Consider the following 25,936-nt stretch of genomic DNA (forward strand, 5'->3'; position numbering starts at 1 on the left):
AGGATTGGAGGTGTTCCAGTTTTACCATATAGGCTTATATTGTCCCTGCAGGGTTCCAGTACCTCTCCTTTGAGGGGAAGGACAATGTTAATAGTTCCCAATACAAATAACATACAACCTTAAACCAAATAGTTGTTATTAAGATGTTTACAGTTTGGTCACAATATACAGAAATGGTGAATTTAGTTATTATCTACAATATAAATAGTAGGTTTGCAAAAGGGTTTACAGTTTCTGATGTTGGACAAAGAGCCTGGAGTGAGGTGGAGGATAAGATGTTGAGTAGATAGGAGGTGAGGATGTAGAGTTATTATATCTTAGGAAATATGAAAGAAGAATCTAAAGAAGAAAGTTTAGTAGCAGGAGAAGAAAGTAATTTTGGGAAGACAAGTGGAAAGACAGTAGAACACATAAACAAAAAACACATAAATATTAGAAAAATTTAAAAAATGTAAAAATAGGAGAAAAAAGAATATACAACACAACTGTAAGATACTATTTAGACATCCCAGTCCTCAGTATCCTAATTCATACAAAGTACTTGGTTTCAGATATGTTAGGGATGTGAGGGCGAGAGAGAGAGAGAGAGAGAGAGAGAGAGAGAGAGAGAGAGAGGGGGAGGGAGAGGGAGAGGAAAGTATAATCTTGAAGAAAGAAATAAGAATTGTTTTGGTTGGAGATTAGTATCTTTCCTGCTTTCCTTCTCTCCCAGTAGGTGGGGTTGACTGTTGTTAGCTGATATCTCTACCCTCAGGATGGTGAAGGTTACCAAAGTGGGAGGGTTGGACTTGGGTGCAGGTCACCTGGAAGTGGGGTATGGCACCTGCCATTCCCCAATGGGAGACTGCACCCCAAGGATCTCCTTTGGGGCCTGCTCATGTGATGTGAGTGCCTGGTCTTATCTCCTTATCTCACCTATAGATCTCACAGTTCCTGGTCTCTTAAATTAGACTCCAAATTGTATCTCACTCACCCTTTCCCTTTCTACTTCCTAATCAGGGACCTTTATCTCCAGAGGTCTTATGGGTTGTGCTTTGGGAGCCGCACACCTGTCTTGGAGAGTTGTTTTGTATTGTGCAGTCACTGCTAGGCTAGCGGCTGCCGGGGAGACGGGGTAATTGGGAACTATGATACCTGCTCTGCCAGTGTTCCATACTTGGAGTTGCCCCAACCAAAGGTGGTGATGAAGGTGACCCAAGATGGAGGCAACTGTTTTCAGCCATGGGGTGTTGGGTCGGGTTGGGAGAGCCGGGCCATGGTGTTGGGCGATGTGTTTAGAGATTAGCTCTGTGGTGTGCAGTGTTGTGGCTGTTGGCTGTCTTCAGAACCTGTGCAATGTCCCCAGGTGCAGGTAATCTACTGCACACAGGGGACTATGACAATGGCTGCAGAGTCCCAAGATGGAGGTGATGTGGGAGCCCCATGTTAGTAGATGGAGTCTGCATGGGAGTGGTGGCTGGAGTTCCTGCGCGTGGGCAGTGGCCATGTGTCCTGCGTGGGAGCATTGTCTGGGATTTCTGTGTGGGTGGGTTGCCAGAAGTCCTTTGTGGGTTCTGATGCTGGTGGTCCTGCTTGGGCACCTGGGAGACCTATGTTGGTGAGTAGTGGGGAGTCCTGCTCTAATGCTGAGGCCTGAAGCCCTGCGTGGGAGCAGCTGTGTGTGTGGGGGTGTTCTCTCTCTCTCTCTCTCTCTCTCTCTCTCTCTCTCTCGTGCATGCACACTCGTGCGCTCAAAGAAGCAGTATTCTTACTACTTGAGTCTTAGGTCATGGAGCGACACAGAATGCTTCCTCCCTTTGGACCACCATCTTGGATCCTCCTCTAATTACATATATTTTCTAGCTCAGCTTTGTTATGTGTTTGATAATATTATTAAGTGAATGTGCATGTAATTGTACATTATGTAGAATTTTACTCTGTTTTAGTGTGAGCCTTATTCTGCTGCCCCCCCCCCCAAATGAATCTGGAGCCTGTTAGGTAAATTTTCTCCAGAATAAACCATTCCATTCTCATTTGTTTGCAAAAGGGATAATTGCTTGGCTATTAGGAGAGGACCTAGAAGTTTAACTACTTTGTATGCAGACTTTAAATCAATTCTTGTATTGTCTCCCTTTCCCTTCACCGTGCTCCCTGATGGCCATTTTTCTTTTGTGGGGGTTTAAGCCTGAATGTTTCCAGGATTCTGTTTTCAAATTAATTTTGTGTTTCAATGGTATTTCCATTCATGGTCATTTAGAATTGAATTTCTTCTTCCTTAAGGCCATCTACTTTCTAGTTTCTGATTTTTCATTGCTTTGTCATCTGCTCTTTTTCCTCTCTTTTTTTCCTTTGACCCTGGGGATTTATTCATTTTCCCCCTTGTTTTGCTTTAATGAGGTTTTATTGAGCAATAGAGAAATTTATGCAATCCATCATGTTTAATCAGAAGTCCTTCCTATTATACTAGATCTAAAATATAAATGCGTAGTCATGCTTAAAATTCATTATTGACACCTTGTTCTTATCAGGATAAGGTTTAAACTCTTCAGCAAAATATATAAAAGCTCTTATGATAATGAATCTCATCTACGTCTCTAGCCTTATAACTGGCCCCAAATCTCATCTCCTCCATTCTTCACTCTAGCCATATTGAACTCTTTGTAGTTTACTGAATGTGTTGAGTTCTCTGCACTTTGTATTTCACTTCCTACTTTATTCAATATTTATTTGAGAGTTACCAGCATTGGATTTATAATTCAGGCAAGAAGATATAGATGAGGTTCCCTGAAGCAGCACTATAGAGTAAGAAGTGAAATAATCCTAGGATTGAGCCTTAAAGAAATCTAACATGTAGGATTGTATAGCAGAGGAAAACATACAAAAAGAGAAAAGGAGTGGATAAATAATAGGAGGAAATTTGGAATTTATAGTTCTGTGGGAAAGGGGCTGTTTTAAGATGCAAACAATAGATCTTGATGAAATATATGGGTAAGATGATTAAGAAATTATTTTGTTTCTGGCGTGTAGGTTATTGTTCACCTTAAAAACAGTTGTTTTGACTGAATCATGATGACAGAGAAGGAGTTATCTAACTGTGAAACTGCCTTCTTCCAAAGTTGGAGGCAAGAACATCTAGTAAAAGAAAACAGAGTTGTGTAAATAGAGTAGTTGGAACTTTGAAGAGAGTCAAAATGAATTTTGAAATAGTTGTTCTAAGAGTATGAACATGTTGACTAGAGAAATGTAATAGGGTTACTGGTTGCTTGAAGATAGTGATGAGTACTGTACCATAATTCTAGTCTGTCCTGTTGTGATCTGTATTTTGTAGCACTCACCTGGTAAGACACAAGCATGAGCATATTTTTATATGAAGTTTATATAAAATTGGTCTTATTCAGGGTTGGGTCTTTATTGACAAGGGAAAATTAGAAAAAAGAGCAAATCAGTTTAAGGAGTGGGTGAAATAATACATAGTAGTCCACCCGTGTCTGTGGGGCCCCCTGGTGTAAGCAGGAAATCTCACTATATATAAATATATACACTATTTTTTTTCCTATGCATAAATTTCTGTGATAAATTATAAGTTTAAATTGGGCATAGTAAGAGATTAACAGCAATGAAAAACAGAACAATTATAATGATATACTGTAATAAATAAAAGTTATGTGAATGTAGTCTCTTGAGAAAGTTAAGATAGATGTTAATATTTTTGGATTGGTTGACTACAGGTAGCTGAAACCATGGAAAGTGAAATGATGGGTAGGAGGATACTGTTGTTACATGAAATTTGAGCTGCATAAGGAAGTCAGGAGGACAATAGTGGGTAGGGAAAGAAATACTTATCATTTAATTGAATAAGTTTATAAGGGCAAAGGATTTTATTATGAAACAGGATTCAAGGTTGAAATATGGTCTTCTGGTTTCAAAGAGCTTATATTCTATGGACTGATTTACTTAATTATATAGACCTTTTATATTCAGATATTCTTACTTAACTCTTGTAGTTTTGAGGTGTATAGTTGATATCTTCATTCACTTTTTGTGAAGTCCTCCTGGGCCAACTGAATTAGGAGATGTAGGTAATTAGAGTAAAAGAGAGTATATATATATATATATATATATATATATATATATAGTCTATAAAGAAGACTGATAATACTAAAGGAGAAATAGACTAGAAATACAAAAGGAGATAGCTTTCATCAGCACTTTTAAAAAGAGAATAGGGATGGTAACTAGCAGTTATCAAAGGCATATGTCAGAAAGAATTATAGTCCTCAATTGTTTATTCTTTCTGTTCCCCTGGAAAGTATTGAAACTGAAGATACTTAATATTTTCTTTTTCTTTTTTTCTGGCAAGGGTGATGATACCAGGGATTGGACTCAGGGGCACTCAACCACTGAGCCACAACCCCAGCCCTGTGTCAATGTTTTTTAATAAACTTTTTTTTATAAACTAGAAAACATTGTGTAGGTGTATCATTATAGTATAACACAGATGTTAATATTTAGTATTTTAATTTGTTTTAGGAAAAATGTAGGAACCAAAGATATTTTCAAAGGAAGAAATACAATGTTTTTGAATATTCAAAATAGGATACTTCCTAGAAAGTTAACTTTTTCCATAAAGTGAATTTTGTTCAACTGTTAACAAATTTGACTAAGATTTTCTTTTTTCCCTCTTTAGATCACAAATCGTGAGAAACCACTGTCATTTGGTATTTCTTTACAAAATCTCAGCATGCAGGTACTTCATTTAAAAAAGTAATGACGATATTTAATTGTGGAATACCGTTATTCAGACTACAATTATGATTTGTATATGCTGTATTAGAAATAGTTTTGCATTTAGTTGTAGAAAAGTCATACATAGAATTGGAATTGAGGGGAAAGTAAATTCACATTTATGAAACTGGAAATAAAATTTAGTTTAAAATGTGAGGGCCTATTATTATTGGTAACTACAATGTTAGATACTTTTGTTTGCTTAAAAAATTGATTTTCTCCTCAGCACTGCAAAAATATTTCCAAAGTTCTAATAAATAAGTACTAAATAAAAATAATAAATATTTGTTTCGGAATCTTTGATTAGTCTTGAAAAACTCTAAGAATTCATTTCCTCACCACTATTATTAGTATTGTCGCATATTTTCTCCTGTTTAATTGTAAAATAGAGCAATTTTGAAAATAAAGGAACACAGAGAATTTTGAAAAATTTGCTTGCATTCAGAATGAATAGTTGTTGAATTTGTTACTTACTCTAAATATTAAATAATTTTATAGGACTACACAGTTATAGATAAAGTTTAAACTCCTTTTGTTTTCAATTCACCCTTCTCATCTCCCCTAGAGATAAACATTCTAAGTATTAAAACTTTTATACAATATGTTCATTAAAAATGTAGGTTTATTTGAAAAGTTTACATAAATATTTTGTTTCTTCAGTACGTTAACTTTTCCACTTCACAATATTTAAAAAACTCTTTTTTTCCTCACATGTAATGCAATTTAACTTCTATATAGCTTTTTATTATATAGTTGCATATCTTGTATCTGTTGGGTTTTATGTATGATTTCATTTTTCATGGCTCTACCATAAGCAAAAACAAAAAGTGAAAAGTCACTCTAAAGTGGGTAGGGTAAGTTGTCAAATACTGCTGTTATGTTGAAAATAAGGACAGAATACCTTGATTGCTTTAAGGAAAAATGTGTAGTTTTGTCTTTGTATAGTTTATAAATCTTGTAATCTGACTCCACGTAACATAACAGATTTCACCTCTTTTCTTTGTTTGTGTTATATTCTCTGGCCATACTGCGTTGTTTCAGTTCTCTGAACGTGTCATCTTTACATATCTTTGGGCCTTCTTTTTGTGAACAATAATTCCTACTGAGGATCAATAATTTCTACTCATATCATAAATTAGGTTAGTCATAAGCCTTTTTTCAGGTGTCATTTCTATAGTTCATTTTATTAAGTTGATCATCATTTTATTTGGCAAGCTCTTTGTTGCCACTGCCATTTGGCAAGCTCTTTGTTGTCACAGTTAACTATTTAACCTCTGTGGTGACACTTACCTGTTTGTATTTACTTGTTTTGTTTTTGACCTCCATGAAAGCAGAGACTTTCCTGTGGTCCTTAGTAGTCTTTGATTGAATGATTTTGCGGGGTGGGGTTCCAGGGGTTGAACTCAAAGGCTCTGAGCCACATCCCCAGCCCTATTTTGTATTTTACTTAGAGACAGGGTCTCACTGAGTTGCTTAGCGCCTCGCTTTTGCTGAGGTTGGCTTTGAACTCAGCAATCTTCCTGTCTCAGCCTCCTGAGCCTCTGGGATTACAGGTGTGTGCCACCACAACCAGTTGGAATGGTATATTTTAAAAAAGATTATTAGAGCTTTGTGGTTCTACATAGTAGTTGAGTTCATTCTGACAAACAGATATGTTCAAGGAGTTTGATTTTGGTTCACAATCCACCCCCTTTGTCCCTCCACCCACATTTCCTACCTGTCCTTCCTCCCCTCTCCCATGCTTCTTCCTCTACTAGACTTCCTTTTGCTCCCTAGCCTATTATTTTATTTGATTGGTTCTTTATGTAATTTTATCTTTCCTTTCCCTTTTCCTTTAGTTTACTCTAGTTTCTGCATATGAGAGAAAATATTTTGACCTTTAAGTTTCTGAGTTTGGCTAGTTTCACTTCCATTTCCATCTACTGGCACAGGCCATAATTTCATTCTTTTTAATGGCTGAGTAAAACTCCATTGTGTTTTTTTTTTTTTTTTAATGTGTGTGTGTGTGTTTCTTGCACTATGGGGGTCTTGTTAAGGAAGACTTATATGATGGAATGTTGGCCCTGTATTGTCTTCTAGCAGTTATAAATTTTTGTTCTAATTCCTAAGCCTTTGATCCATTTCAGTTTGACTTTTGTTCAGGATGGGTGATATAGGTCTAGTTTCTATTTTTTTCTACACATAGCTATCCTGTTTTCCTAGCACCACTTGTTAAAAAGGCTTTTTCCAAAATATATTTTTTGCACTTTTTGTCAAATATCACATGGCTGTAGAAATGTGGCTTTGTCTCTGTGTTTTCTGTTCCTTTCATCTTCTTGTCTATCTTGCTGCCAGTCCATGCTGCTTTTGTTAAGATAGCTCTGTAGCATAATTTCAGATCAGCTATTATGAGGCCTCCTTCTTTGCTTTCCTACTTTGTATGGCTTTGGTTATCCTGTGTGTCTTATTCTTCCAAATGAATTTAAGAATTTTTGTTTTCTAATTCTGTGAAGAATGTTATTGGTATTTGAGAGGGATTGCATTGAATCTGTATACTGCTTTTGGTAGTATGGCCATTTTGACAATATTTATTCTGCCAATTAAGAACACAGGATATCTTTCCATCTTCTAAAGGTTTTTTTTCCTAAATTATATATATTTAATGGCATTTTCATGAGAAATTGGTCTTAGGTTATAATGACAGCACTCTGCCATTTCAAATGTAATGATCATTTTACTGCTCTTCTTTTTTCCCTTTTCAGACCACTGATCAGTACTGGGTTCCATATTTACAAGATGAAACTGAGAAACTAGTTCGTAAGGTAAAATAAACAAGTGCTAACTCATTGACTTGAAAGAGACTTTTAGAAAAATAAATGAAAATATACATATAGATAAGAGTTAATGTGAACTGTTGCTGTTTGCTTAACTCTGTCATATCACTCAATTATTTGAGACTTCTGAATGGCTTATGTTAATACTTCAAAGAAAATAAAACATAATAAATTTGATTTATTTTCAGTTAATTCGATTGGACAATCTTTTTGCCTACTGGAATGTACAGTCTCAGATGTTTTATCTTAATGATTATGACAAATCATTGGTGAGTAAATTATTTGGATGTGTGCATATATGTTTGTTAGTATAAAGTATATGTTTGTTTTGTATAAAGTATAATTCATCATAAGTATTCTATCACTACCAGAGTTGGTATTTTTTTTCCTAGGTAAAATCCATTAGCTATTTATACTAATAGGTGAATTACACAAGCATGAATGCACGTACACACACATATATGCATATCTTAATATCTCTTAAAGCATTGTTTTGTAGTAGTTTAGTGCTATATTGTTTAATTACTTTAATATTTTCTCATAGCTAAGTGGTTTTAAACATTTTTTGCAGATAATAGAATTTTATAGGATAAAGGCATATTGATGTGAATATAAATAAAAGTAATTTGTCTTTTAATAGGACAACTTGAAGAATGGCGTTGTTAATGAATATATTGTTCCAAAAGGTTATGATTTTGGTAAGTGTCTCCTATAAAATAAAATAAAAATCAGTATAAAATGTACATTAACATTTTTGATATCACTGTTCTTTTATATTAAATTTTCTCTTGTATAGTTGAGATCTCTATAATATATTTAATATATGTGAGAAGAAAGGAGGAGGGATGAGAATGGGAATGACAGTAGAATGAATGAGACATAGCTTTCCTATGTTCATGTATGAATGAATACACAACCAGTATAGTTCTACATCATGTACAACCACAAGAATGGGAAGTTATACTCCATGTATGAATGAAATGTCAAAATACATTCTATTGTCATGTATAACTACAAAGAACAACAAAAAAAAATTTGAAAAACAAAAAAATTATCTTTTTTATATGCTTAGGAGCTTTAGTTATCATTCAGAACTACAGGAGAAAATGTCTAAAAACAAATACGGTAATAAATTGTGATAAATCTCTAAGGAATATATTCAATAAGGCTTATATTCAGTTATATTTAATATTAAGATAATGTTTATAAAGATATTTTGACATAGCAAATACAGCTTAATAAAACTAGCTGCATAGCTTTAGTTGCACTGTGATCTTACTATTTTAAAAACATGCACTTAAAATTTTTCTTCTTTATAGTTTTTTGTTTTTCAAATTTTCTAAATGAATACATATTGCTTTTATAATGTGAAACAAGTTACTAAAATACACAGAGAAAAGGAGTGTCATTTCTTCAATCCTGAGGGCACTCTTGAATTTGGCTGCCTGCTGTCATTAACCACAAAATATTCTCCCTGAAAGTATTTTTCTTTTTTGTATTATTCTACCTTATTGATAACCTTTGTCAGTTTCCTCAAATGGCTCTTCTTATTCTTCCCACTCTTAAAATATTATTTTCATTTTTTTGAATATGGTTTCATTTTTAAACTTGTTCCTCATAGGAAATGCTCAGAATAGAAGAGCTATCTATCATATATGTTTATGATTCTCAAATCTGTTACTTAAGGTTTGACTTATTTTTCCTTTGCCCTGTGGTCATTTTATATTGTATCAGTAAGGATCCAATGAAGAGAGAGAATTGAATATAATTTGAACATGTAAAGTTTAATGTAAATAAATATTAACTGTTAGACAGGTTTGGAGTAACAAGGTGTTGACTAGTTAAAAAAAAAAAAAGAAGAGAAATCTAAAAAATTTAGGAGTAGATGATAAAAGAAATAGCTTCTACCCTAGGGCTAAGATGAAGTGCCTAAAGAAGGACCCCTTCCTGAGGACTGAGGTCTAGACCTTGTTGGAGAGATAATGGTTGTAGCTCACTGAATGGCAGAAAGTCCCTATTCTGCTGTGCCCGCAAATCTGTTCCCTGGTTAGCCTCATGGAGAGGTTTCTTACTGTCAGTACTTTAGTACAGGTCTTCCTAAGTAGGGTAGTAGGGGAAGTTGCTGCTCTAAGCTCTACCTTCAAAAGGCTGGTTCTAAATACCTTCATGTTATAGGAACCAGTTAGTGGTTAAAGTCTGTTCTAAAGGAATGGAGAACCATTCCTTTGTAGAAGTTTTTTAAATGACCACACTGGAAACAGGCAGGATAAATCCTTCCTCTGTAGTGTCGCTAGTGGTTTAAAGGTTATTATTATAATGGCTGGTAAAGGAAAAATATTTGAAGGACCTTAAACCATTTTTCAGAGCAGGCATAAAGGGTAAATTTGGAATTCACAGGCAATAAATTCATAACTGGCATAATGCTAGGAAGGGGAGTTGTTTGTTTGTTTGTTTGTTTAGTACTGGGGTCTTGCTGTGTTGTTTAGAGCCTCGTTGAGTTGCTGAGGCTGGCTTTGAACTTGGGATCCTCCTGCCTCAGCTTCCCAAGCCACTGGGATTATAGGCATGTGCCACCATGCCCAGCTGGAAAGGAAGTTTTTATCATGAAATTTTCACTATAAATGATGAATCTTTGAGGACATAGATAGATATGTTTAACCATATTTAAACATTTCACGATGTATGCATGTATTCAAACAGTAGATGACAACCCATTAATAGGTATAATTTTTATGCTTTTACCTATCAGTTAAGACATTTTAAAAAGTAGAGAAAACAGACTTTAAAAACAGTAACACAAAAATAACATGGCAGAGTATGGATGAAACTAAGGACATGTAGCAAAGTGAAAAGTTTGCAGATCAATCAGTTGTAGTAAGTGATAGTCTTTAGGGATGATTAAGAGGAATGCATTATCATTGTATACAAATTAGTTTATAATTTGATGGTTGATGTCTGTCTGGATTCTGCTATTATTGGTCTCCCTCTGCATAGTTCTTATTCTTTTTGGTATGATGGAATGAGCGAAGCAGGTAATCTGGGAAAAACTGTCATTTTCTCTGCCCTTTTTTCACAAATTGAAAGGAGGAATAGGAAGATACAGAGAAATTTAGAATTCAAAATCATAAAATGAAAGTCAATTTTAAATATAATTGTTTTCCTCATAATATTTCTAATAATCATTTTAACGGTATACTTTTAGTGAAACCATTTTATTGGACTGTTTTTCCTTATAGTTGAGTGTTGCTGCTTTTAAGCATTTATTGGTGTTCTGAGGGTGCGTTTTGTTAGCCTTATTCTACTTATGGAAGGTAACATGAATTATAAGAAAGAAAAAAACCCATTTTCACTCATTAAGAAACAGTTCTTTGGACCAAGTTATGGCAGTGTGAACATTTAAGAACTGTAGAAAGGGTATAAAAGAAATGAAAATCAGTGTTTTCAACTTGATCCGTTTGGTGCCTTGAGACTTTTAAAGGATGATTGAATTTAATTTTTTTCAATTTCTATTATTTTTCAGTATTTCGCCCCATATCTGCTAAAGCCAAACTTCAGATGAATCGCCGATCAGATTTTGACTTTTCTGACCCCAAAATAAACTTGGAAGTTGAGTTACATAGCATAGCAATTGAATTTAATAAACCACAGGTGATTTTCTTTGATGAAATTTTAAGTTTTGAGTTATTGTTTAATCAAAGCAGAACTAAGATTTTCAATGTTTTTCTAAAATTCATAATGTTATATGGTAGCATTTCCTTAAAAAGTTGGTAATTTCACTTTTCAGTTGAGCAAAAAACTTCAAACATTTGAGAATTTTAATTTGTCCATTCTTTAGTATTTCAGTGTTATGGAGCTTCTTGAATCAGTTGAGATGATGACACAAAACCTGCCATACAGGAAATTCAAACCTGATGTTCCTCTTCATTTCCATGCCAAGGAATGGTAAAAATGCCTTTTAAGTTTGTTTGTTTGTTTGTTTTGTTTTTTAATAATGATTTAAAACATATGGCAAAAAAGTAAGTTTCTTAGACATTAGTTTTTTTAAGGTAGTCTTTTTAAGGTCTTGATACAAACTTTGATTAAATTGATTTGTGTCTGGAAATGTATGTAGTAGCTGTTTTTGTTAGTAACACTGACTCAAGGGGTTCTTTATAACCGTTTATAGCTAGAGATAATAAAATACCGTAATTTTTATTTACTATAGAGGGATCAGTGTTTTTGCAATTATTTAAAAACTATCTTGGTTTGTTTTCTAGAAATATCTTCTTTATTTCCTTCAAACTTTCCTGTCGGACCCACTAAATCTATTTATTAGACATAAGTTTTAAAAACTGAGAAGGTTATAGAGTGTATATGGTAAAACTCCATTTTAAACTGCAAAGATATATTGTTATTCTAGTTTTTAAATAATTATCTAGTTTCTACAAGTTTCTATGACTTTTTTAGGTACGTAGGTACGTACTTCAATTATTATTTTACTAAAAAGCCTTAATAGTTTTTGTGTAGAGCCATATAAGTTTTAGCCAAAATTGAATGATTTTGCTTATTTTTACTTTGGAAAGAAGATTAATGATTAATGGATTGTTAATATAAACAGGATTGGGAAACAGCAAATGCTCAGATAATACATCTTTTTACTAATCTCAATATTATAGATATGCTTGTTGTTAGAGTATAAGTTTTGTTTCAGACTGTTGATTTTAGAGTGTTATGTTTGGGGTGTTTGTTTTGTAACTAGGTGGGCTTATGCTATACATGGTATTCTTGAAGTAAATGTTTGCCCCAGCTTACGGATATGGTCATGGAAGCATATTCGGGAACATACATGAACAGGATATATCTCTTGATGTATTTGGCTCTTCTTTAATTTTTCTCATAGCTGTTTTATAGTTCTTATCCCTGTTATATGTTTAATAATACTGTAAATGGTATTATGTACTAGTGTAAATTTCAACACTGTCATTACTAATACAACATGTCTGGTATTGAAATATATATGTGCTTTCTAACAGTTTCTGTTATTTTTTTCATTAATTTTTTTAGATTTTTCTGCATAGAAAGTTATATCTGCAAATAAAGATAGTTTTACTTCTCCCTTTCCATTTTTCTTCCTTTTGTTATTTTTTCTCACCTTATTACACTGGTTAGGATCTCCATTGTTAAGCAGAAATGGTGAGTGTTGAGGGTATCCTTGCCCTCTTTCTGATGTTAGAAGAAAAGCATTCAGTGTTTCTTTCATCATTGAGTATGCTGCTATTTATAAATTTTTCTAGTTGCCCTATAGCAGGTCAAGGACATTCCCTTCTATTCCTGATTTGCTGGAGTTTAATTATTTGAATTGTAATGGCCTCTTATGCATTGTGTTTTAGTCTTTTAATTTAGTAAATTATCCTGATTGATATTCTTTTAATAAAGCCACCTTGAATTCTAAAATAAACCCATTTTATCATTGTATATATATAATGAGATATGTATGTGTGTGTAAACTTTTATATTTATTTATATATAAGTATATGTGTGTATATATATATATATATATTTTTTTTTTTTCATCCCCACACCCCCAGGATTTGATTTGTTAGGATTTTTTTATCAAATATTTTTGTGTCTATTTTCTGGAGGGATATTGGTCTGCAGTTATATTTTCTTGTGTTTTGTCATTTATTCTTACTTAAACCATTGTAATGCTGGCCTCATAAAATGAATTGGGGGATGTTTTCCCTTTTATTAGTAGGAAGAATAAACACTAACTTATTTGTGAATTCACACGTAAGTTCACTTGTACCATTCTTAAAAGCTTATTTCTTATGACTAAAGTAAACATTTTAGTATTTGGTAAAGGGTATGTTCTACCTTTCAAATATTCTCCAAATAGTTATTTGTACCTAAAACTAAACTAGCAACAACAAAACAGAAACTTGAATATACAAATAGGGTTACAGTAGGTATTTATAAACATTGATATGCACATTAAATGTTTTATATCTTTGAGTGTAAATTTAATCACAACACATTTTGAATATATGAAAGCATATTCACAGAAATGTTTAAACTTGCATTAATTTTTATTCATTTAAACACTTTATGCAGTTTCTTATTCATTCTTATTAAGTCATGCATTGTTTATGCTTCAACTTCTTTTTTTTTAAACTTTTTAAATTGTAGATGGACATAATACCTTTATTTATTTATTTTTATGTGGTGCTGAGGATTGAACCCAGTGCCTCACACATACAGATGCGTGCGGTACCACTGAGCCACAACCCTAGCCCAGTGCTTCAACTTCTTAACAAATTTTTTAGTGGTAATTGTTATACTGCAGTGAATTAAAATAAATCTTGATTTAGCAGAATATTGTTCTACTTACATTTCTTCCTAGCAAGAAACTATTTCTTAAAAGTGCAATAGTTCTTAAATTGTATCTTTATATATGAGAAAACTGGTAGATCTATTGCAGTTGCTTAGTCATCAGTTTGACTTGATATTATTGCATGGCTTTTTGCATGTTGGAGTTGAAACATCCAAAGCACATTCTGTGAACTTCGGGATCTGATTAATAATAGTATTTGTTAAATTGATTATACTGTTTTTAAAAATTGTTTTGGAGGGTTGGGAAATTGGATTGAATGAATTAATAGTAAGCTAATTTGGCAGTAAAGAAATCAAATTTATGTTTTGATGAGATGAAAATAATTTGTTGCTTACTTAGGTATTTTCAAGAATATTTGAATTAAAACTTTACCAAGAGCTTTGTAAACATTTGCTATGTTATTTTTGTCTGTATCTAGTTTAAAATATATACTCCTTGGGGAGAAACTGTATGCCCTGTAGATCGTCTAGTATGTTCTTGTGTTGATAAATGTTATATAGGATTTGTTAGGATAATGAAAACTTAAAACTGCCTAGAAAGTTTGAATAATATAAAATGAGATTTAATAAGGTGCTTAAATAGATTCTTTTTTCATTTTTTGTCATGAACCTTAACTTTCTCTCCTGTGTAAATTTGCTAAGTGCTTACTTTGCGGTAAACGCCACCTACATAATGATATAATCTGTGAGTCAATAGCTATAACCAAATCATTAAATGCATTGTTGATACTTTGCATGATTATATTTTATGAAGTATCTCACTCCATGAACTGCACTTATATTTTGTTTACTCTAAGGCATTACATAAAAAGTCAAGTTTTACATTACTAAAAGCAGCAGTAAAACTAGTATAATGTATATTTTAAATGAATATTAATGAAGACAAAGTAAGAAAGAAGTAGTAAATCTCAGGGATGGATGTTCTAACTCTCTCAGAAGTGTCGTATTTTATAAATTATGGTAACCTGCCATCTTACAAGTAAAATTGTGAAAACATTAAATATATCAAAGTAAGAAGTGTTAGAAGACATTTGTAGCTGTCTGTTGCACATATAATAAAATATATATTGTTGATTAAGAAATTGAGAGATCATCTAAGGAAGTGCCATCTTTTCTTACTGTAGAAATAGAAGTATGTATACTTGGAACTGACAAGGAAAATAAGGAGCAGTGTTTTGTTTTTTTTTTATAGTGGGCATGTGTAGCTTATAATTACCTGCTGTATCTTAGTGTAATTAGTTATGCAAAGTATCAAGTTTGAGGATTTTATTCCCTCCTGAACCTGGGGTGGGGGGAAGGGAGGTTAAAGAAAAACTCTTGAGATTCTGTGAAAATCCTGCTTTAGATGAGTTGTTCTAGAATGAAGTGACCAAGTGATACAATGAGGCTTTATAACAAATTTAGTTTGTCAATTTCAGGTTTAATGTTTAGAAAAGTAAGATTGAACATTGAAAGTTATATTTTTGGATTTTTAAAAATGTTGGTTTATCTGATTTATTTGATGAGTACATAATGTATAGGGAAATGGGGAGAGTGTCAGGGTGATCTTTGCTTTATTGAACAAATTTTTTTTTCTAATAAAGTTACATCTGTTATGTGATGTTGTTAATATTACATTAAATTTAGTTTCATTCATGCATATATGGAGGTGCAGCAATGTATGTGTTTTATGTTAAGGTGTGTAGTTCTTAGCATACTTGATGCTGATATAATCTGAATCTTTTTGTAAGAAACTCTGGTATTTTGGTTTAATATAATACTTAAAGCCTAAAATAGATTTAGTATCTTCATAGTGTTTGACAAGTAACTTAGGTTTTTTCAGCCTATGCCTTCCTTTGTCTAGTTTGTCACAGACACTGTGACAAAGCTGGTAAGTTTGTGTGTTCATATTTAGGTTGGGTTGTTAGCCAGGATAATGGTAGAGGGCAAGAGGAAGATCCCAGATGAGAATCCTTTGATATGTGTCACCATCTTTTATCATGGAAAACTCATTATATAATAAATATTTTTCTATATCATGTCACTATAATGTTACTTAATATCTTTTTTTCTTGACAATAAAATAGCACATAGATCATTAAGAAGAAAGGAACTATTACCCATAATCTCAGCATTCATAATAATTGGATTACCTTTTATAGATAATAATACATGTGAAATTATTTGAGGGTAACTACTATAAGATTTTTTCAGATTCTGCCTTCTCAAAATATAAGTTACTCTGCATAGAATGAGTACAAACATAGCAGAATGAGTGTGTAACTAGGGGCTAAGGTGAAGACTCCCAAGAACTCTGGGAAGGAAAAAGTCCTCATTAACTCACTGATGTGCTGACCAAAAAGGGAAAAATACCCAAAACATCTGACCTCATGAGTGTATCTGTGGAAATGCAAGTATTATACATAAATAAGTATTGTTAACCATGTTGTATATTATTTGCAACTTATCCTTTATTACTTTTGAAATTAATTTTGACTCCAGTTGCATTTTAGTTAGCAGTGTCCCTCCCAATGAAAAATAATGTCTTCACAACTGAAGAAGTGTCCAGTAAGCACTACTTTTATTAGGAGAATTTAATTAATAGTATCTTGTCCTTAAACTTAACAAGTGTGTATTCTACTTTTCACAGATGCAATTGAGGTAGAAATCATTCCTGTTTATCTGAATGAGAACTCTGGTAAAATTCCTTTGATTCTAAGATAACTAGATGAAATGTGTTGCATAAATCATGTCACTGCAAACAGTTGTCACCTGGCACTAGAACTTGATGAAATTTAAAAATGTTGGCTCATTGCCTGTAGTGTTCAGTTGCAGTTCTATAGAAAGTCTGCTTGTACCAGATGCAGTAGTTCTTGGTGTGATGCAAGATTCATCTCTCAAGTGATAGGACTGGTGTAAATTTATACAGAGATCCATGCTCTGAGCTACTGAGACATACTTAGTGGACCTTTGTTTGAATTTCTCATTGTGTTCCCTTTGGCACAATTATAAGAAAATGGAAAAGACCTTCAGTTTGGTGAAACCCTCTGTATTTTAGTCCAGCATCTACCATAGAGTAGGATTATTTTCTGTAATATTCTTGGCAGATGATCAGATCTGGGCTTTAAGATGCTGTTTTTATTTGAAACTATTTACTCCCCTTCAGACCTCATATTTGCTTCCATCAATTTCTGAAATGTTACATTCATCTTACTTATTGGTACTTTTGTTTGAAACCTCACCTTTTCCTACAGAATTATAGGGATCTACTCAGCATATGTAGAAAAGGGGCAAGAAACCCATTCTCTTCACTCCAGAAGAAAACATAACTAAAGGGCTGTAGCCTTCTTCTTTTTAAAAACCACATTAGATTTTGCCATTCTCAGATCTTGAAACCTCTGCTACTTATAGGAAAATATATAGACTTTCTTGGACATCAAACAGGTGCATAATTGCTGAAAAAAATCCCTTGTTCTCGTTTCCCACCCCATCCCCTATTTTTCCCACTCCATAAGTAAGTACTCTAATGTTTTAACCTGAATCTTTTTGTTTGTGTTCTTGTAAAACATGTAGATTTATTTTGTGTGCACACAATGGGTGTGTACATATTTTAAATTTGTATTGCTGGTATTATGCTGTAGGCATTGTTTATTTTGCCTTGAACACTATTCCATCTTGATTGCTACTCCTAATTGCTGCTTAGTATTCTGTAGAGAATATTTGCTTTTATTTATCCTATATCCTATATATTAGGCACCTAGATTATAAAAGCTTTTTATAACTGGCTGCATGTTTTCAGGCTGTTTCTTGCAGCTTATAATCTGTGGAACTTCAATCCCAGACACATGAAGTTAATCACTTTTGTGTGAAAACAATGTACTTTTTCATATTGCCATGGCTTTTGCACATGCTGTCCCTAAAATACTTCCAGTTTTCTAATGACTGCTTTTTCACAACTCATTTTGAATGTTGTTTCTTGATGAAGTCTTCAGTAGCTGTTTTATGCTTGAGCTAGTTTCTCTGTACTCTGCTCAACAGCACTTATTTTTATCTTGGTAATTTAGAAGTGTATATTTCTGCCTATTGGTCTATATTTCCCTCTGGATTACTTAAAGTCAGGAACCAGATCATAGGCATCATTTTGTCCTTTGTTTTAGTTTGTTCAGGTGTATATAGGGGGCAGTCATTTATTGAATGAATGAAGGGTGTGGAAGTTCTTTAAAAGTGATATACTGACAGTATAAGCACATGAGTCTCACAAATTAAAACAAAAATAATATATGAAACTCAGGGAATGACATATTGGAGACTGAATCCTAAAATGAATTGAGAGATACTAAGCACCACAACATACTGTGTTCCGATTATGAAAATGAAGCAAATAATTGTTTGAGACTGATGGTATAATGTTACGTGTTAAGCAGAGTTATGGAACTCCTGGATTGGTTTCAACTGATCCATCATAAGAAAACAATATAAAAATTCAATAAAGGAGACTAATAGTGATACTGAGGGAATTAAAATCAAGCAAGGTGAAGCAATGATGAGACCACATTCTGATGCCTTCAACTAGTTAAATGTCCTACTATTAAATGACTGGCAGATATGCATGACTTGGTGATCTTCTGGCAATTATGGTCAGTACCAGAGGTGCCAAATGGCTAAACATTATGTAGATACTCAAGAATTTCACAACTATAAAGATTAGTAGATTTTATATCAGTCCTTGTGACAATTTTCTTTTCATTAGCTAGGTGGTTTGTGAGAATTTAACCAGGAAAAGAATCAGTTCTCTGGAGTCCACATTAAAGGAAGTATCACATTAAATATTGTGTATATTTTTTCCAGTATGGGTGGAATAAGTCTATTTGAGCAAGGTTTTAGATTAAGTGTTTCATGGTATAGTCATGATGTAGGTAGTCAAATTAGGGTAGATTATTAGGATTGATACAAACTTGGATAGAGGATTTCTATGACATGATGTGGCTCTTTTTCCTCTTTTCCTGTGAATCATTTTTATCACTGAATTGGATGAAAGAGGCAAAAGCTAATAGTGTGGATGAAGGAATCAGGATTGAAAAGAAGTTTAGCCATCTGAAATAATTGGCTAGAACTAAGTTGGCATATAATAGTGACTAATGTAAAATTCTGCACATTGGTTTGTCAAATTATTCACATTCATCAAGACTATAGAAGACATGTTTTTAAGAGCATTATATGCGGAGACTTGGTGATTTGTAATATTACTGTCACTGCCATGTTTCCTGTTACTATCCCTCCAAAATTCAGGTGTTGAAACTTAATGGCCAGCATGTTGGCATTAATATGTGAGCCTTTAGGGTTGTTTAGGTTATGAGGGACCTTTTCTTCTTTGATTAGATTGATACTTTACAAACGAGGATTCACACACCATGCTATATGTAGATTGCTCTTCCATACCTCTGCTATACAAAGACACAAACTTTCTTCCCTCTGGAGATTTCAGCGCTCACCAGACAACTGAACTTGCCAGTGACTTTATCTTGGAATTTACAGCCTCCAGAACTTGAGAAATAAATTTATTTGATTTATAAAGTATCTAGTCTCTGATTTTTCTGTTATGGCTGTACAAGCAGACTAGGATACTGTATAGATTCTTTTAATAGAAGTATAGTCTCTGTGGACTGAAGAGAAGATATCATTGTGTTCATTTATGACTTCCAGGCTTTTTGTTTTTTCTTTCTTTTTTTTCATTTGTGGTGCTGGAAATCAAATGTAGGACCTTACATATGCTAGGCAAGTGCTCTACCACTGAACTACACCCCTGCCCAGTTCCAGGTTTTAAGATGCTATCTGGGCAATCACTCCTGCAAGGTAGGCGGGCCTGCGACCCACCGGCAGAAGAGGAGCAGCCTCCTGCTGAGAGGCTGAGCCGCCCCCTCCCCCTGCGCCGGCATAGTAGAGGGAACTGTGACCAAACACAGAGCAGGCCCAGCGGCCTGCTGAGGGACAGAGCCGCCCCCCACCCCCCTCGCCTGCCAGGTAGGGGAAGGGTGACCACCGACAGAAAAGGCCCAGTGCCCCGCGGCGGGACAGAGCTTCCATTCACTCCTGCAAGGTAGGCGGGCCTGCGACCCACCGGCAGAAGAGGAGCAGCCGCCTGCTGAGAGGCTGAGCCGCCCCCTCCCCCTGCGCCGGCATAGTAGAGGGAACTGTGACCAAACACAGAGCAGGCCCAGCGGTCAGCTGAGGGGCAGAGCCGCCCCCCACCCCCCTCGGCTGCCAGGTAGGGGAAGGGTGACCACCGACAGAAAAGGCCCAGTGGCCCGCGGCGGGACAAAGCTTCCAATCACTCCTGCAAGGTAGGCGGGCCTGCGACCCACCGGCAGAAGAGGAGCAGCCGCCTGCTGAGAGGCTGAGCCGCCCCCTCCCCCTGCACCGGCATAGTAGAGGGAACTGTGACCAAACACAGAGCAGGCCCAGCGGCCGGCTAAGGGGCAGAGCCGCCCCCCACCCCCCTCGCCTGCCAGGTAGGGGAAGGGTGACCACCGACAGAAAAGGCCCAGTGGCCCGCGGCGGGACAGAGCTTCCAATCACTCCTGTAAGGTAGGCGGGCCTGCGACCCACCGGCAGAAGAGGAGCAGCCGCCTGCTGAGAGGCTGAGCCGCCCCCTCCCCCTGCGCCGGCATAGTAGAGGGAACTGTGACCAAACTCAGAGCAGGCCCAGCGGCCTGCTGAGGGGCAGGGCCGCCCCCCACCCCCCTCGCCTGCCAGGTAGGGGAAGGGTGACCACTGACAGAAAAGGCCCAGTGGCCAGCGGCGGGACAGAGCTTCCAATCACTCCTGCAAGGTAGGCGGGCCTGCGACCCACTGGCAGAAGAGGAGCAGCCGCCTGCTGAGAGGCTGAGCCGCCCCCTCCCCCTGCGCCGGCATAGTAGAGGGAACTGTGACCAAACACAGAGCAGGCCCAGCGGCCTGCTGAGGGGCAGAGCCGCCCCCCACCCCCCTCGCCTGCCAGGTAGGGGAAGGGTGACCACCGACAGAAAAGGCCCAGTGGCCCGCGGCGGGACAGAGCTTCCAATCACTCCTGCAAGGTAGGCGGGCCTGCGACCCACCGGCAGAAGAGGAGCAGCGGCCTGCTGAGAGGCAGAGCCGCCCCCTCCCCCCCGCGCCTGCAAGGTAGTCGGAACTGTGACCACTATCAGAACAGGTCAGACCTGCAACCGAGAGACAGAACAGGCCCAGTGGCCTGAGGAAGGGTAGAGCCGCCCCCCCCCACGCCTGCAAAGTAGGCAGACCTGCGACCCACTGGCAGTACAGCCCCAGAGGCCTGCAGAGGGGCAGTGCCGCTGCCTGCGCCTGCAACGTAGGCAGAACTGCGACCACCGACAGAACAAGCCTAGCGGCCCGCAGAGGGACAGAGCCGCTGCCCGCGCCTGCAAGGTCGGCGGACCTGCTACCGACTGGCAGAGCAGGCCCAGCGGCCTGCCGGCGTGGTAGGCACATTGCCCCAATTGGAGGAGGGGCAGAGCCGCCGCCCGCGCCTGCGAGGGAGACTTTGCAACTATACAAGACCAATATAAATATATAGGGGGAAAATTCAATAGCACAACAGTTTCACCAAGTAGAAAGGAACGCGAACAGTATGAAGAGACAAGGAAAGAAAGGACCACAAGCATTGCAGGTCAACTCAACGTTACAAGAGGTAATAGCTGCAGCTGATGGAATGTCAGATAAAGAATTCAGGATATACATGCTTCAGATGATCTGGAGTCTCAAGAAAGACATCAGACAGCAAAATCAGACAATGAAAGATCACTTCAACAATGAATTACATAAACAAATCCAAGAAGCAAAAGATCAACTATACAGGGAAATAGAGGTTATAAAAAACAAACAAACAGAAATCCTAGAAATGCAGGAAGCAATAAGCCAACTTAAAAACTCAATTGAGAATACTACCAGCAGAGTAGAACACTTAGAAGACAGAACATCAGACAATGAAGATAAAGTATTTCAACGTGAAAAGAACATAGACAGCTCAGCAAGACTGTTAAGAAACCATGAGCAGAACATCCAAGAAATATGGGATAACATCAAGAGACCAAATTTAAGAGTCATTGGGATACAGGAAGGGACAGAGTTTCAAACCAAAGGAATGAGCAATCTATTCAATGAAATAATACGAGAAAACTTCCCAGACTTGAAGAATGAGACAGAACCCCAAATCTTAGAAGCCTACAGGACGCCGAATGTGCAAAATCATAAGAGACCCACACCTAGACACATTATAATGAAGATGCCCAACATACAGAATAAGGAGAGAATTTTAAAAGCTACAAGAGAAAGGAAGCAGATCACATTTAGGGGTAAGCCAATCAGGATAACAGCTGATCTTTCAACACAGACTCTGAAAGCTAGAAGATCCTGGAATAACATATTTCAAACACTGAAAGAAAATGGGTTCCAACCAAGAATTGTGTTTCCAGCGAAATTAAGCTTCAGGATGGAAGATGAAATTAAAACCTTCCATGATAAACAAAAGTTAAAAGAATTTGCAGCTAGAAAACCATCTCTTCAAAACATCCTTGGCAAAACATTACAGGAAGAGGAAATGGAAAATAACAATGAAAACCAACAGTGGGAGGTAGGACACTAAAGGGGGGAAAATAATCAAAGTGGAAAACAAACCATGTTTAGTAACATAAATAAACAAATATGGCTGGAAGAACAACCCATATCTCAATAATAACCCTAAATGTTAATGGCTTAAACTCACCAATCAAGAGACACAGGCTAGTAGAATGGATCACAAAACAAGACCCAACAATATGCTGCCTACAGGAGACGCATTTGATAGGAAAAGACATACATAGGCTGAAGGTGAAAGGTTGGGAAAAATCATATCACTCATATGGACTTCGGAAACAAGCAGGAGTATCCATACTCATATCAAATAAAATAGATTTTAAGCCAAAGTTAATCAAAAGGGATAAAGAGGGACACTACATACTGCTCAAGGGAACCATACACCAACAAGGCATAACAATCATAAATATATATGCCCCAAACAATGGTGCAGCTATGTTCATCAAACAAACTCTTCTCAAGTTCAAGAGTCTAATAGACCACCATACAATAATCATGGGAGACTTCAACACACCTCTATCGCCACTGGACAGATCTTCCAAACAAAAGTTGAATAAGGAAACTATAGAACTCAATAACACAATTAATAACCTAGACTTTATTGACATATATAGAATATACCACCCAACATCAAGCAATTACACTTTTTTCTCAGCAGCACATGGATCCTTCTCAAAAATAGATCATATATTATGTCACAGGGAAACTCTTAGACAATACAAAGGAGTAGAGATAATACCATGCATCCTATCTGATCATAATGGAATGGAACTGAAAATCAACGATAAAAGAAGGAAGGAAAAAGAATACATCACTTGGAGAATGAACAATAGGTTACTGAATGATCAATGGGTTATAGAAGACATCAAGGAGGAAATTAAAAAATTCTTAGAGATTAATGAAAACACAGACACAACATATCGGAATCTATGGGACACATTGAAAGCAGTTCTAAGAGGAAAATTCATTGCTTGGAGTTCATTCCTTAAAAAAAGAAAAAACCAACAAATAAATGATCTCATACTTCATCTCAAAATCCTAGAAAAAGAAGAGCAAAACAACAGCAAAAGAAGTAGAAGGCAAGAAATAATGAAAATCAGAGCTGAAATTAATGAAATCGAAACAAAAGAAACAATTGAAAAAATTGACAAAACTAAAAGTTGGTTCTTTGAAAAAATAAACAAAATCGACAGACCCTTAGCCATGCTAGCGAAGAGAAGAAGAGAGAGAACTCAAATCACTAACATACGGGATGAAAGAGGCAATATCACAACAGACACTTCAGAAATACAGAAGATAATCAAAAATTATTTTGAATCCTTATACTCCAATAAATTAGAAGATAGTGAAGGCATAGATAAATTTCTTAAGTCATATGATCTGCCCAGATTGAGTCAGGAGGATATAGACAACCTAAACAGACCAATATCAATTGAGGAAATAGAAGAAACCATCAAAAGACTACCAACTAAGAAAAGCCCAGGACCGGATGGGTATACAGCAGAGTTTTACAAAACCTTTAAAGAGGAACTAATACCAATACTTTTCAAGCTACTTCGGGAAATAGAAAAAGAGGGAGAACTTCCAAATTCATTCTACGAGGCCAACATCACCCTGATACCTAAACCAGACAAAGACACTTCAAAGAAAGAAAACTACAGACCAATATCTCTAATGAACCTAGATGCAAAAATCCTCAATAAAATTCTGGCCACTCAGATACAAAAACATATCAAAAAAATTGTGCACCATGATCAAGTAGGATTCATCCCTGGGATGCAAGGATGGTTCAATATACGGAAATCAATAAATGTTATTCACCACATCAATAGACTTAAAAACAAGAACCATATGATCATCTCGATAGATGCGGAAAAAGCATTCGACAAAGTACAGCATCCCTTTATGTTCAAAACTCTAGAAAAACTAGGGTTAACAGGAACATACCTCAATATTGTAAAAGCAATCTATGCTAAGCCTCAGGCTAGCATCATTCTGAATGGAGAAAAATTGAAGGCATTCCCTCTAAAATCGGGAACAAGACAGGGGTGCCCTCTCTCACCACTTCTGTTCAACATAGTTCTTGAAACACTGGCCAGAGCAATTAGACAGACGAAAGAAATTAAAGGCATCAAAATAGGAAAAGAAGAACTTAAATTATCACTATTTGCAGATGACATGATTCTATACCTAGCAGACCCAAAAGGGTCTACAAAGAAACTATTAGAGCTAATAAATGAATTCAGCAAAGTGGCAGGATATAAAATCAACACGCATAAATCAAAGGCATTCCTGTATATCAGCGACAAATCCTCTGAAATGGAAATGAGGACAACCACTCCATTCACAATATCTTCAAAAAAAATAAAATACTTGGGAATCAACCTAACAAAAGAGGTGAAAGACTTATACAATGAAAACTACAGAACCCTAAAGAGAGAAATAGAAGAAGATCTTAGAAGATGGAAAAATATACCCTGTTCATGGATAGGCAGAACTAACATCATCAAAATGGCGATATGACCAAAAGTTCTCTATAGGTTTAATGCAATGCCAATCAAAATCCCAACGGCATTTCTTGTAGAAATAGAGAAAGCAATCATGAAATTCATATGGAAAAATAAAAGACCCAGAATAGCAAAAACAATGCTAAGCAGGAAGTTTGAATCAGGCGGTATAGCGATACCAGACTTCAAACTATATTACAGAGCAATAGTAACAAAAACAGCATGGTACTGGTACCAAAACAGGCGGGTGGACCAATGGTACAGAATAGAGGACACAGAAACCAATCCACAAAACTACAACTATCTTATATTTGATAAAGGGTCTAAAAGCATGCAATGGAGGAAGGATAGCATCTTCAACAAATGGTGCTGGGAAAACTGGAAATCCATATGCAACAAAATGAAACTGAATCCCTTTCTCTCGCCATGCACAAAAGTTAATTCAAAATGGATCAAGGAGCTTGATATCAAATCAGAGACACGCCGTCTGATAGAAGAAAAAGTTGGCTACGATCTACATACTGTGGGATCGGGCTCCAAATTCCTCAATAGGACACCCATAGCACAAAAGTTAATAACTAGAATCAACAAATGGGACTTACTCAAACTAAAAAGTTTTTTCTCAGCAAAAGATACAATAAGAGAGGTAAATAGAGAGCCTACATCCTGGGAACAAATCTTTACTCCTCACACTTCAGATAGAGCCCTAATATCCAGAGTATACAAAGAACTCAAAAAATTAGACAATAAGAGAACAAACAACCCAATCAACAAATGGGCCAAGTACCTGAACAGACACTTCTCAGAGGAGGACATACAATCAATCAACAAGTACATGAAAAAATGCTCACCATCTCTAGCAGTCAGAGAAATGCA

At 36.1% G+C, this 25,936-nt stretch overlaps 1 protein-coding gene across 6 annotated transcripts in view; it reads left to right on the forward strand.

Annotated features, from left to right (window-relative positions):
• LOC139701552 (intermembrane lipid transfer protein VPS13A-like) overlaps positions 1 to 25,936 on the forward strand; it is a 99,412-nt gene that overhangs the window by 6,321 nt on the left and 67,155 nt on the right. For all 6 annotated transcript variants that reach the window (XM_071600495.1, XM_071600496.1, XM_071600493.1 and 3 more), the window contains exons 2-7: positions 4,667 to 4,726; positions 7,506 to 7,565; positions 7,766 to 7,846; positions 8,218 to 8,275; positions 11,098 to 11,225; positions 11,413 to 11,519. In XM_071600495.1, the coding sequence (XP_071456596.1) occupies positions 4,721 to 4,726; positions 7,506 to 7,565; positions 7,766 to 7,846; positions 8,218 to 8,275; positions 11,098 to 11,225; positions 11,413 to 11,519 (440 nt within the window). In that variant the 5' untranslated portion in view covers positions 4,667 to 4,720. The remainder of the gene's footprint in view (positions 1 to 4,666; positions 4,727 to 7,505; positions 7,566 to 7,765; positions 7,847 to 8,217; positions 8,276 to 11,097; positions 11,226 to 11,412; positions 11,520 to 25,936) is intronic.

Source organism: Marmota flaviventris, chromosome 13 (genome assembly GCF_047511675.1).
Source record: "Marmota flaviventris isolate mMarFla1 chromosome 13, mMarFla1.hap1, whole genome shotgun sequence".
Taxonomy (NCBI): Eukaryota; Metazoa; Chordata; class Mammalia; order Rodentia; family Sciuridae; genus Marmota; species Marmota flaviventris.